This window comes from Rhipicephalus microplus, chromosome X, assembly GCF_043290135.1.
Source record: "Rhipicephalus microplus isolate Deutch F79 chromosome X, USDA_Rmic, whole genome shotgun sequence".
Taxonomy (NCBI): domain Eukaryota; kingdom Metazoa; phylum Arthropoda; class Arachnida; order Ixodida; family Ixodidae; genus Rhipicephalus; species Rhipicephalus microplus.
Genome location: NC_134710.1, coordinates 368,084,390 through 368,096,835, shown reverse-complemented (window position 1 = coordinate 368,096,835; position 12,446 = coordinate 368,084,390). Strand labels below are relative to the sequence as shown.

The 12,446-nt window shown below is 44.4% G+C and overlaps 1 protein-coding gene across 3 annotated transcripts in view; it reads right to left on the bottom strand.

Annotated features, from left to right (window-relative positions):
- LOC119161093 (presequence protease, mitochondrial) overlaps positions 1 to 12,446 on the bottom strand; it is a 271,037-nt gene that overhangs the window by 54,707 nt on the left and 203,884 nt on the right. For all 3 annotated transcript variants that reach the window (XM_075879940.1, XM_075879942.1, XM_075879941.1), the window contains exon 22: positions 6,128 to 6,240. In XM_075879940.1, coding sequence (XP_075736055.1) covers positions 6,128 to 6,240 — 113 coding nt within the window. The remainder of the gene's footprint in view (positions 1 to 6,127; positions 6,241 to 12,446) is intronic.

The following is a 12,446-nucleotide window of genomic DNA, read 5'->3' as shown; positions in this document are numbered from 1 at the left end:
ACCAGAACTACAGGTGTATTTACTAGGCTTGTGCGAATATTCGAACACGTAGAACATTTGAACGAATATTACTGGGCTCAAATTCACTTAGATTCGAATTTTAATTGTTGAAAATTTGAAGGTATTCCAAATAAATGAATCAGTGTTATTAATCCACATGTTACCTCTTGTAAAGCTGGTTTCACTGCAGTAGAGGTGTGCTATGCTATGTAAGCACCTGTTTAAATGTATATTATTTGCATCTAACCTCCTGTAAATATGGTTTCTGTGCATAAAGGCATGCTAGGCCGTAAAAATACCTAGTCAAGGAAAACCCACACAGCCACAAAGCCCCACTTCAAAGTTAATGAACATATTTCTCTCACACCCATTCACCATTTTTTTTAGTTTAAAAGCTTGTTATATTAGCTTGTATGCTCTAGGTATAGCAAATGTTTAAACATAACATATTTTACAGGTTATCACTTGCATTCTAGTGAAAGTCAAGTCCAGCTTATATTTAAAGTTTTTTTCCCTTTCTTTGAACTAAAAAGAATGTCATTTGCACAAGACTTGTTCCAATTTTTAAAAAAACATTGTTAAGATTAGTTGGGTAATAAAAAATATACCCATTTTTAAAATTGATACATGATACATATGCTATTAGAATTCGATTCGAAATAACTGAACTAAAATGACTATTCACTTTAAATTTGCTTCAGACCTAAAATTCACTATTCACATAGGATTCACAACTGTGCCTGTAGCACTGCCAAGAATGAACAGATCATCCATGCCATATCAGTTTCCACCATCTTTTTAATCATGATTTGTGTGCCCTTAATCAGCAGGACTCTATTCCATAGCAATATTGTTTTATGGAAGGCACATCACGGCCATAAGCTTTGTACCAGGAAACAAGTGTAATGTTAACAACAAGTGAAATGTCATTGATATGATTCCACTTAATATGTTATTCAGCATAATACATTGTTTTTCTTTTCATAAGGTACAGCAGAATCTCGATGAAATGAATTCAAAGGAGCACACAGAATATTTATATCATCCCGAATTCGTATGAACCAAGAACCAGTTAAAGCTGGTGAATAAGATGAACAAGAACTGTATTGACAACTACAGTCGACGTCAGAGTCCTCAGACGCCCAAAATTCTGGACATGCCTGATTTCCTGGAGTTATATGTGGCATCTTCAAGTTTCCCTTAGAGTCAATGTATATTAAAAAGTCCCTAATTCCCAACGTTTATAGCTTTTGCCATCCGATTTTCCAGACTTTTTATCGCTATCTGCAGACTCAAAGTCACTATCGACGACGCCATTTTGGTTGTTCTCATATATAAAGTGACCCACCGTTCCGTGGCGGCCGTACCTTCAAAACTAGAAATGCCTTAATCTGCTGCCAGCCGTAGCTTAGTCAAAACTGTGGCCACTAAGGCGCATGATTCCATAATGGTGCTGTGCTGCCTGTGCTCCGACAGTTGGAAAAGCTACGCTGTTGATCTACGGTTTCCCATTGGCACGCTTGCAGACTCGTGGAAGGCGGTGACGCAACAGACCCTCCGGAACTGTTTTCGCCACGCGAGCTTCATACTGGACGCCAAGACGGCCATCTTGCCCCGAGTGGATAGTGTGTGTGACAAACTTCCACCCGTGGGCCTTGTCTTCAACGATTTGCACGTTGCTGGTGTTTCGATTCCAGCCAAGATAACATTTGAAGGCTTCGCCGATGCTAACAAAGACCTTGAGCTGTGTGCGGAATTAGCCAATGAAATCATTCGTCAAATTACGGAGCATTCCAGAGACTCCGGCACAGAGATTGAAGAGGCAGCGCCTACTAAACCAACGAACTCAAGAGTTCATGCGAGCACATACACTGTCATCGGTGTACAGCGAGAGCATGATGTTATCTGAAATTGAGGCAGACATCATCGCAGGCAAGTTGAACGCTGCACAAACGAAAATAAGCGAATCTTTTTTTTCTTTTGCGCCTAGGTGTTTACAAATGTGGCAGCGCCAGTCATACAGGATTTTTTTTATTGCTTTCTTTCTTTCATTATATATATATATATATATATATATATATATATATATATATATATAGCTCTTCTCAAAGCCACCTAAACGAAGCGCTTGCTGAATTGAAAAAAGAATCCTATACTCTTGCAGTGACCCTTTCGACCAGCGAAAAATACCTGGAACGTCTGGAAATACAATTTTCTAGATGTTTCCGCGGTCCCTTGAGGGTACGGGAAATCGGACCTTGACTGTACTTATGGCTGAAAAATTCCATGATGTTCTTTGGAACTTTCCTGTCTTCACTCTCTCTCAATAATGTGCTGCGGTTTCCTCACTCATGCTGCTGGTGCGACATGTTCCCACTAGACATCAAAGGGAGCGAAAGCAGCCAAACTTACTCGAAATTTTCTCACTTCGCCGCTAAAGCGGCTAAAAAACCACGCCCCAAAGTTGACGCAAAAAAAATCAGTCCTCGAGAATTCACAGTGAAGAATTCAAGCGAAAATGCCATAGTGGCCAGAAAAACAATGTCTGTGCCCATCGAAAATGTTCATATTCGTTCTGCCCCTCGTACATGACACCGCTGCAACCACCATCGCTGCTTGAGAATACATTCAATTTTGCTCGTTTCCTCAGCATTAAAGTTTATAGTGAGTTTTAGTTATGCATGCAAGGGACTGAACAGAAAGAGTTCACACCTTCACAATTGTTGTTTCGGAAGATACACCAGAAGAAACCACACGAGCGGACCCATTAGCCGTGGCGGCGACGGATTCAGCCGGCAGTGCAAATGCAAGACACGTTAGGACATTCCAACTCACTGCTGCTGCACTTTTTTCCACTTTCGGTGTTCTCAGCGATCGTAATTCAAACCAGGCTCTCGATGAACGTGGCCTTGTCAAGGCCATGAGCTTTGACGTGCTCCACAGCTAATTCGCGAAAGCGCTGACGCGATCCACCGCCGAAGCCTTTGCCGTCATGTTGAATTTGCGGCTGGTTGTTTACATCACATGGTTTGAGCGCTTGAGCAGCCGGTGTAGCAAAAGCCTTGAAGCAAAAAGGTGATCTGCTATCGCATGGTGGGAAAATTGGTCTCGGACCGATTTATTCACATCGGCCTCACAGCGTGTCTTTCTAGCGACTAAAGTGAGGAAATTCCGACGAGTTCTGCCGCATTCACTCCCTTCGAGGCCAAGATTGAACAGGCCTTCCTCCAACAGACAAGCCTAGTTGTGCCGCTTGCGTACAGCGGTCAATCGCACACTTGTATCATCCCCAGTTGCTGGGGAAACTGTTTGTAAAACACCGAATCACAACGTATATTATATAATATAGTCCATTCAAAACAACCTTGAAATTCCTATCATCGTGAAATTAGCATCAACTATAATCATATGATTGATTTTTTACAGTACTGCATTTTTGTACGGCTAATACAATCGTATTTCCGCATAGACTTAGACAATAAAATCGCGAAAATGTCTGAAAGCCTAACGTGGTTTCAATTTTTGTGCCAACAGCTACTATGCCAACATGGCACTGGCTCTCAGGGCACCCTGGCGCTGGCAGAAGTGCAATGACGACAATGAAGAGGCGAGAGGCTGCACTGGTGATCATCGGCAAATAACAGCCATGCACTTGAAGCTTTACATGTGTTTCGTAGCCTTGTCATAGGTGAGAGACTCAGTCATGAAAATGTTACTTGTTTCTTCAAGTTTAAAAAAACTTCCTGCGGGACATCAACAAAAAAAAAAAAATACAGCACAAGGAGACAGACTACTATCAAGTTCTTAATAAAAAGCAAGTTTTGTGTCAAGTACGCACTGTTTGTGATTATTTGGGCCCCATTTTGGATAATGCCACATTTAGATAATGTTTTTATTTTTAACGCCTGTAAGAATTGTATGAGTGAGATTCACTGCAGTCATCCTAATGGGCTGTCACTTTAGCACAACTGGTGGTGTGGCGCATGCCTAACTTTTGGTGTTAACCCGAGAACAGTCTATGACGTACAGTCGAGCCCACTTATAATGGCCCCACTTGAAACGAACTTTCACTTAAAACGAACAATATCTGCGTGACCATGAAAATACACATTGGTTCAATGGCACATAATCACACTTAAAACGAACGTCTCTGAGCACCACCGAAAGATTACAGCGAACGGGGTCGGCGATCAGCCTACTTCCTGGGAAACCACTTTCGACCACCGATCAGGCATCGGCGAGGTGCCCATACATTCTTATTGTCAAGCACCGACCCTGCCTCCGCGCCCCACTAGTTGCCACTCTCCCCAACCGCTTTTTGTTACGCACCCCTCCGTACTTTGTCCCCCCACGCTACTCTGAGCACCCCGCATTGCCAGACGAGGCCCGTGTTTTTACACTGCCACTGATCTTTCGAAGACCGGTCGGCCATCTCCCATTTTTAATTGCTGGTACTGTCGTTGGTGTCGCCGGCTTGGAGTGACCAGACCATTTGCCGACATCGTCGACCACCGACTGTACCCGATCGTCTACGTCTAGTGCACGCGCGTACGCTACCTCGCCGTCTCTGATAATTCGCGATTTGTTTTGTGTTTACGACCTGTTGTCACTCACTTCGCACTCGGCTCAGCATGCCCTCCTCACACGTGCGGAAGCGTGAAAACGGCTGTTTACTTGCGCGGAATGAATCGCGAAATATCAAAGTCAATAAGGCCACGCAAACCCGCTGGCGCAACAAAACGATTTTTTGACAACGACTGCCGATTCTTTGAACACCACCGTGCGCGCCGATCCAATCGGCTGTGCTTTGACCTCTGCGCGCGGAGGCACTCTTTCAAGTTTTCTACGCGCGCATTTCACAAGCCTTTCAAGCCAGCTACCCGACCTACCTCCTTCCCGAGTGTTTTGGTTTTCAAAGTCACCCTCCAGCTGTGTCTTCCCCTCTCTTCACTCTATAGCAACTCCTTGCCCTTCTCTCGCAAATATTGTTCTCCTCTCTTGATCACAACCCCTTTGCCTCTTTCCACCGCTCTGCGACGCCAGCCACGCTGGCTCGAGTTAGTTTTGTTTTCTGCCTAGAAACAGGCCCAGAGCTGTTCCGCGCGTTCTGGCATGTGTGTCACATGTGCGCGTTTTGCTCACTCTTGGTGTGCGTGTGTGATCAGGATGGCAGACGGGAGGACTTGCACGCTTTTTCCTGCTGCTCAACAAAACGTCGAAAGTGTGACCGCTTGGCTTGAGCATAATCCGCGCGTTTGGTGCCACACTGTGGAGTGTTTGCTCATAGCTGTTGACCACCTAGCAGCCAACTTGCTGCTTCGGGCGTCCCGGTATTCGGTTGTGGAGATGGTGACTATTTTCGTGGGCAGCGGTGACGGCTACATGCGCGCGAAACTGTTTCGCGAGGCCGACTTCGTCGACGTCAGGTCCGATGCCGAGCCTGAAGCTTCCGAACAGGATCACTTCGACGGCGATTTGTGGCAGCGCACCATCGACTCTGAATAAGACAGTAGGTGGAACATCGGTTGCGATAGTTTCATTACGGCCAATGATGATGCCGACACCGCGAAACCATTGTGAATGAAGTACGTGGCAAGAGCGATTTGGAGGAATCAAATTGCGAGAACGACGAAACTTTGGAGCCAGTCCCTCATGCAACTTATGCCACAGGCCTCGGCAAACAAGCACGCTGTTGTATGAAATAAACTAGAGACCGCCCTTATCACTTCTGCTCTTCGAAACACGTGCATCACGAACTTTTTTGGGCAAAAATGTTTGTGTTTCACTCGCAACTTTTTTAAAAGCTGCGTTTCATTTACTACGAACTTTGGCATACAGCGAACGGATGCGGCGTCAGGCTCAGGTTCGTTATAAGCGGGCTCGATGGTACATGTGACAAAACCACAGCCTTTCAAGTTTGCTTGTCAATTTCAGTTTGTGTCCTAGTTATAAAAATTTATTTTTAATAAGCCCTATACTTTTGCTTGCCACTTGACATTTGCGTTCTCCATAATAACAAACTATTTAAGTCTTCTTCATCTAAACTTCTCCTTTTAAGCACACTCCTGCTTTGCTGCTGCTTGTTTCGTAGCTGGATGCTTGCAATGAAGAAAAAAAACCAATTTACCTAGAAAAATCAGGGTGGCTATAAGGCATCGCATTGAAGCTCTTCGCACAGAAGTTGACACCGAATGGAAATACCAGGTGGATCTTGCGTTCTCTGGCAAAGAAGTCTGGCTCCTGTACAGAAAGGAAACGAAATCACATAATAAATACGGAAAGAATACGTAGTTTTACGACTATGGCAGCACTTCTCCCATGTGGCAAACTGTCAAAGCTAAAATCTCATTAGGTAAAACACACAAAAAAAAAGATTGATTGATTGATATGTGGGGTTTAACGACCCAAACCAACGTATGATTATGAGAGACGCTGTAGTGGAGGGCTACGGGAATTTTGACCACCTGGGGTTCTTTAACGTGCACCCAAATCTGAGCACACGGACCTTCAGCATTTACACAGAAAAAAAATGAACATGAAAGAAAGCTACAGTACAGTAGGAGTATACACAGTAATGACACCAGTAGTACGGGCAAATTGTCTAGTTTAAAAAACTTGGACAATGCTTGAGCTTTGCCTTCAAGAGTAAAACGCGACAGCATAATCGGGCCCAGTGCCTTCAACTGCTGGCCCGGCTTCGCTTTTACGTGCATGTCTTAACCGTGCTATAGGGAAACGAACGACTATGTGTGTAACATTGATCGTTTGAAACGATCCTAGAATGCCTATTGAGAGTACAGTTCCAAAGTGCCTACTACACCTTAATTGTACCTTTTTAGAATCAGCGAAGGGCCCACTACGCGTCCGTAAGGCAACACATGAACCCGCCGTGCGTGCGGGTTCATGTGATGCAGTTGCTCACTTTGTCGATTTTTTTTTGTCCCTAATGATAATTAAATATGCCTGAAAGCGTCATGGAGGGACTTTAAAACACCCACTCGTGCAATTCCCATGTTTTGATGCCTGGGGTGATTGTACGTTTCTGCCTAGCAATATTAAATGTGTTAAGGAAACTTCATCCTGTACATAATGTTCATAGAGTTTTCTTTTTGTTGGTGTTGTTAGTTAGTTATTATTTATTCACATACATCATTCAGTACAATACAGTGCAAGTAAAAAGTCGATATAATACAGAAGGAGGTCCCAAAGTAAAAACTGTCAGGGAGACCTCCTGACAGTTTTTCCTAAGCAGTTCAAATGAATAGCGTGACTCTGTGGTAGAACACCTACTTGTCGAGCAAACTGCCTGGGTTCTACTGTCACTTGAACCAATGTACATATCATTTATTATCAATATCCATATTTCTCAATCTTTCGGTCAAAAACGACTTCTCCCTCACAATCGACGATGCCGACACGAATATCTGCGAAACGAGCTCTTTAATGCTATCAAGTTAAAGTGTGTAGCTTGCCATATCACATGAAGTGCTCCCTCCCATACACAAAGTGACTATAACAAAATAGTGACAGTGATGGAACTTTCTCATCCCTCATTAGCCTTTTTCCGATCAGAGACAAGCTAGGCTTTTCCACACTGTTCCTACCTCTCCTCCCAAACACGAGCTCCGATTGTACATAACAGAAACAAGTGCTCCTGCAGTGCCGGTGCTCAAGCTATCATGATCTGTTTAACACAATTTTCTATACAATAAACAAGAGGCTCAAGAAAAAAAAAGCTCGAAGCATCCATTTCAGTTGAAATGGCCCTGACACTGGCAACCAGATTTAAAAACCGTGTCCCTCACTGTGCACAGGCAATTCATAAACAAATGCACGATCTATTATATATATGTATATACGGTCAGCCCACTTATAACAAACCTAAACGCGACGCGACATCCATTTGTAGTATCACAAAATTTGTAGTAAATGAAACAAAACTTTGCGAGTCAAGTGAAAACACTTTTTTTTTTCTCAAAAGTCCGTAGTGCACATGTTTCAAAGAGCAGAAGCGATAAGAATGGCCTCGAGTTTACTTTTTTCTAAGTTTACTTTTTTTAAGAGATTTTTTTAAGGGGGGACGCGACTTTGGGATCGCAAAAAATGGCAAAAAAAAATCGATTTTTCGGAGTTTTCAGTTTTTGGAACCCTCTTTCTATCTGATTCCAAAATATCTACACTAAAAATCATACAGAAGTGCTTCGGAAAATTCTTTTCACCTTCCTAGGTAGCGAAACTTTTTCTGGAAAGCGCGAGAAAACAGGGATTTTCAAAAAGTTATAGCTTCATGATGGCCCGGCCGGGAGCCGGCTTCTTGGGCTCATCAGAAAGGGCATTTCTACGTGTTTAAATTTCCTGTCTGAGTTGGCTCCTCCCTGTATGAACAAGCGCACAAAAAGCAAATGTTTGAAGGTCGCTTCGAGGCCCTTGATCAGCTGTGGCCTCCTTGTTGCCTCAGCTCGCCCCGCCATTGGTCCAATGCTCGCTCCGGGAGATCGTCATCTGCTGCTAGTGCGTCGCGAGGACATGGCTCTTGAAAATCGCTACTTCATAACGTGTTCACAGCTCGATGATCACTTAGGATATAATTACGCTTTAGTTAGAAGCTGTAAGCAGATGCACGATCAGATTACAACGAGCGGGCACGCCGTCTACGAGCGCTGCGTGTCATTAGAGTAGTCTTTGGGCCTAACTCCACTGATGGCGAGACAAACTTTAGTGGGCAAAAACGACGCGCTAGCGCACTTGTGGCAATGTGCTTCTTCGCAAGCAACCAAGCACATCACTCACTAACTCCTTAGAACAACAGACGGGCATATTACGCATTCGCAGAGGACCCCACAGTGAAGCTCGTCAAACCCCCCTCCTCTGCCAAGGATTGCTCGAAAAAAAAGCGGCTAGCAGTTTCTCACGTCGACACTCGAAAATGTGATACTAAGCGCAGTGCGCGCTGATTTTGTGTCATCGTAGCTACACATATCCCGCATCGTCACTGAACGCCGTCGCCAAGTGCATTGCGCGCTGGCTGCACTGTCCATGCGGCCACATTAGCACGCACTTCACAGTCATATAAAATGCTGTCAATGAAGCTTTTGTGATGTGATTTAGACGCTATTGGAGCCGTGCTTGGTATCTCTGCGAGCATCTATGAATATACTGAGACAATGAAAGCCTTGTAGATAATCGTTTCTGCGACCAGCCGTATGATGATGCGTTTCATGGCTAGAGTGGCAAAAGAGCATGTATGATGCAGGGGCATGAATTTTTATATGCCCGATTCGCGTCATTAAATAAACTGCTAAAAAATTCCTGTGCCACCAGTTTTCTGCCCATAACTGTTAGTTATTTGAAAAGAAGGCATAGGCTGTCGTGGTGTGAGCCATTATTCTGACGCAATAAACCTTTCTATATTGAAGATGTTCAGTGATATTTTTAATCAAGAAGCAGTTAATTACACTAATGACAGCTTGAGAACAAGAAATATGTATAATCATTTTAGTATATGGCCTTATTCAATTACAATCTACTCTGTCATGCCTATCACATCACTCCTTCATACAGAGAACTTGGTTTCAAATCCATACTTGTTCTTTGTAGATTAAAAAAAGGAGGTTATAAAGAAAACACAACAAAGGCACACTGGGCAGAGGCCACATGTCTGAGAAGTCCAATATGTCAAGAAAAACCTAAGATCACAATTTTTAGGTGTTTTAGAGATGTAAAGAAAAGGAGAAATGTTAAAAGCAGTTTTCTCGGTATTTGCGTCCTCGCAATCCGCCCACAACAGGCGACTATCATCAAGACCACACTGCAACAATGATGCCGACACTTTGACCGCCTGCCGAACCACGTGGCAGTAAGTGCTGCAGCTCCAAACACAGCCGTTTGTAAAAGTTCCTTGTGACAAATGATCAGAGAAGTACTGTGTGAAGAACTTCGGGCTCTCTGCATTCCTCCTACTCAACCGCTTATAGCATCTGTTGCAGGAATCGTCCGCCAGAAGTTAAGGCAAGCCTTTACATTACCAGCGCCACGTACTGAGCCACATCCAGCGAGCTATGCTGATGTGGTCTGCTGTCCTCCACCATCATTTGAGGTGACGCCCTACGCTTCCGTGCCTTGGTGGCACCGGGATTCTGTGAAACAACCACCAGTTCGCCGAACTGACTTATGGCGCACGGCTGACCGCTGACCTATCTGCTTTCGCTGCGGGGAACCAGGTCACAATTCCCGCTATTGCCACCATGGCGATTTCGGGTTCGGTAACTTTTCTCGTCCCGCTTCTTTCCACTTTGAAGACCGTCGCACCCCCGACACCAATCAACTATCAACTGGCCAAGCAACTCCCATGCCTCCCTGGCAATCTCCCTCATCTGCTGTTGCGACTTAGGGTCCTGCGGGTCTCAGTTTTGTAGCGAGCCCTCATGCTAGGAACCATCGTCCAACAAGTCAAATAAGGTGCTCATAAGAACGACAACAATTTATTCACATGGTTAGTAACTGAGAATTCAAAAGAAGGTGATCAAGTGATCAAGTATAAACTAGAAGTCAGGAACTGTACAGGAGAACTGTGGAACTGAAAATATACAAAAGTCTTTCACTTATACAGTGCCGCGTTGCCAACCCTGGGCGCACTGTTCGCAGCTTCAACCAATACGGCGCTCAATGGTCTAGGTGTTCCACCCACGGAGGGCTGCAGCAGATACTGCCTTTTTCCTTTCTACACATTCAATCCCTTATTGTTTGCTAGAAGCTGCGGCTTAGCTGTGAATTTCCGGGGCTTCGCTTCTTTTCACAAAGTGCAGCCACAAGCAGTTTGGTTTTAGCTTTCAGCCAAAACTGCAAATACCACGCTAGTTCCGATCTTTCCAGATTCTCGGTGACCTCGAAAATGACCCAGCTGCTTTCTTGTTTGCCTCGAAAGCCTTGCATAGAGTCGAGCTCACAATGGCCTTTTTCGGCTCGTGCATTTTCTTTGCGCGAATTGATTCTGGAACCCCTTGTTCACGTTTTGCTGACAGGAAATCAACCCGTCTTGACGGCACATCCTTGCTTGGAATGCATTGAAATATTTTCAATTTTCAAGAACCGAGTTAACGAGCTTTTACTGTAACAATGTTCACTGCTTGACACTTAAAGCGCTGTTTAAACAAAAATGAAGCATGAAACATAATCACCGGTACACATATGAGTGCGAACTAACAAGTGCACCAGTTGTTACTTCGCTGTGTTTCAAAAGTGCACTCCTTTTGCAAACGGCACCTGTCCAGCGAGGGAAGTATCTTTGTGCGCCCAGAAACTAAACGCAATCGTTCTGGTCAAAGTCGAAGGCACGAGATTCTCTCCACCGAAATATCAGCGCGCGAGCACAGGCATCAACCTCTCCCCCCCCCTCGCAGGGCAATGTGTGCGTGGGAGATAAGCGCAGGTCGACGCATCGTGACCAGCTGCGCGCCGAGCACAGGCGGCTTTTCTTTTTTCCTTTCTTGAGTTTTCAGATATATAGATACGTATACATATACGGTGAATGAGGGCGGCAGCGACGGCAGAAAAGCAGCTGAGGCTGTCCAGGGTTCGTACAGCTTCCCAAAACAAAAATTCAAGAATATTTAAGGACTTTCCAGGACCTGTTGCAAGTTTTTCAAGGACTCAAAGCGGCATGCTAAGTTGAAATTTTTCACTCTAAAATTTTCAAAAATGACCAATAATATTGCACTTACAATAAATACATGTGCACACATTGATGATGCTGGCTGTTTAAAGAAAGTTTTGTAACGGGACGGTGCACAGCCATGATCACACGTATGAGCAGCCCGGGGCTTGTTGGCAACTGCACGAATCATTGTTTATGCACGCTGATTTATAGCTGCACCACATTGGTATCGCAACAAAAGGGCATGACAAGCACACCGGTGCACGCGAGCGGCATTATGTTGTCAATACTGAAGGTAAAACTGGCAGCTACGAATAGCAGCACGATTCATACATAGAAAATCAATGCAAACAAGTCAGAGACACAAAATGAGGGCACTTTCTATCCTACTGCAATCCAAGAACATATCCAAGAACATTCCACAGTATGACCAAAACACAAGAATTTTATTTATTTTTTTCTGAGCGATTGCCAACGATCTGCCTTAGCATTTATGAGACGACTTCATTTTCAATGCCCAGTTCCATGCCTAAAGTGGTAGCCACACGGCTGTTCTGAACTACTTTGTGATACGTCTAATGGCCAAAACTTTTGGGTCGTTGGTCTTGGCATTACCACGAGGCCCCCGTTGAGAACATTTAAAGCGGACAGCATGCAGGCCGTCAATAGTGGAGGCCACTAGAAGACGTGGCAGCACTGACTCAGTTGTGAGACAAGAAACAAGTTGCCGCTATGTAAAAAAAAAAAAATCTGTTGAAGTTCGTAGGGGCAGACCAAAAACATTCTGGGTGAA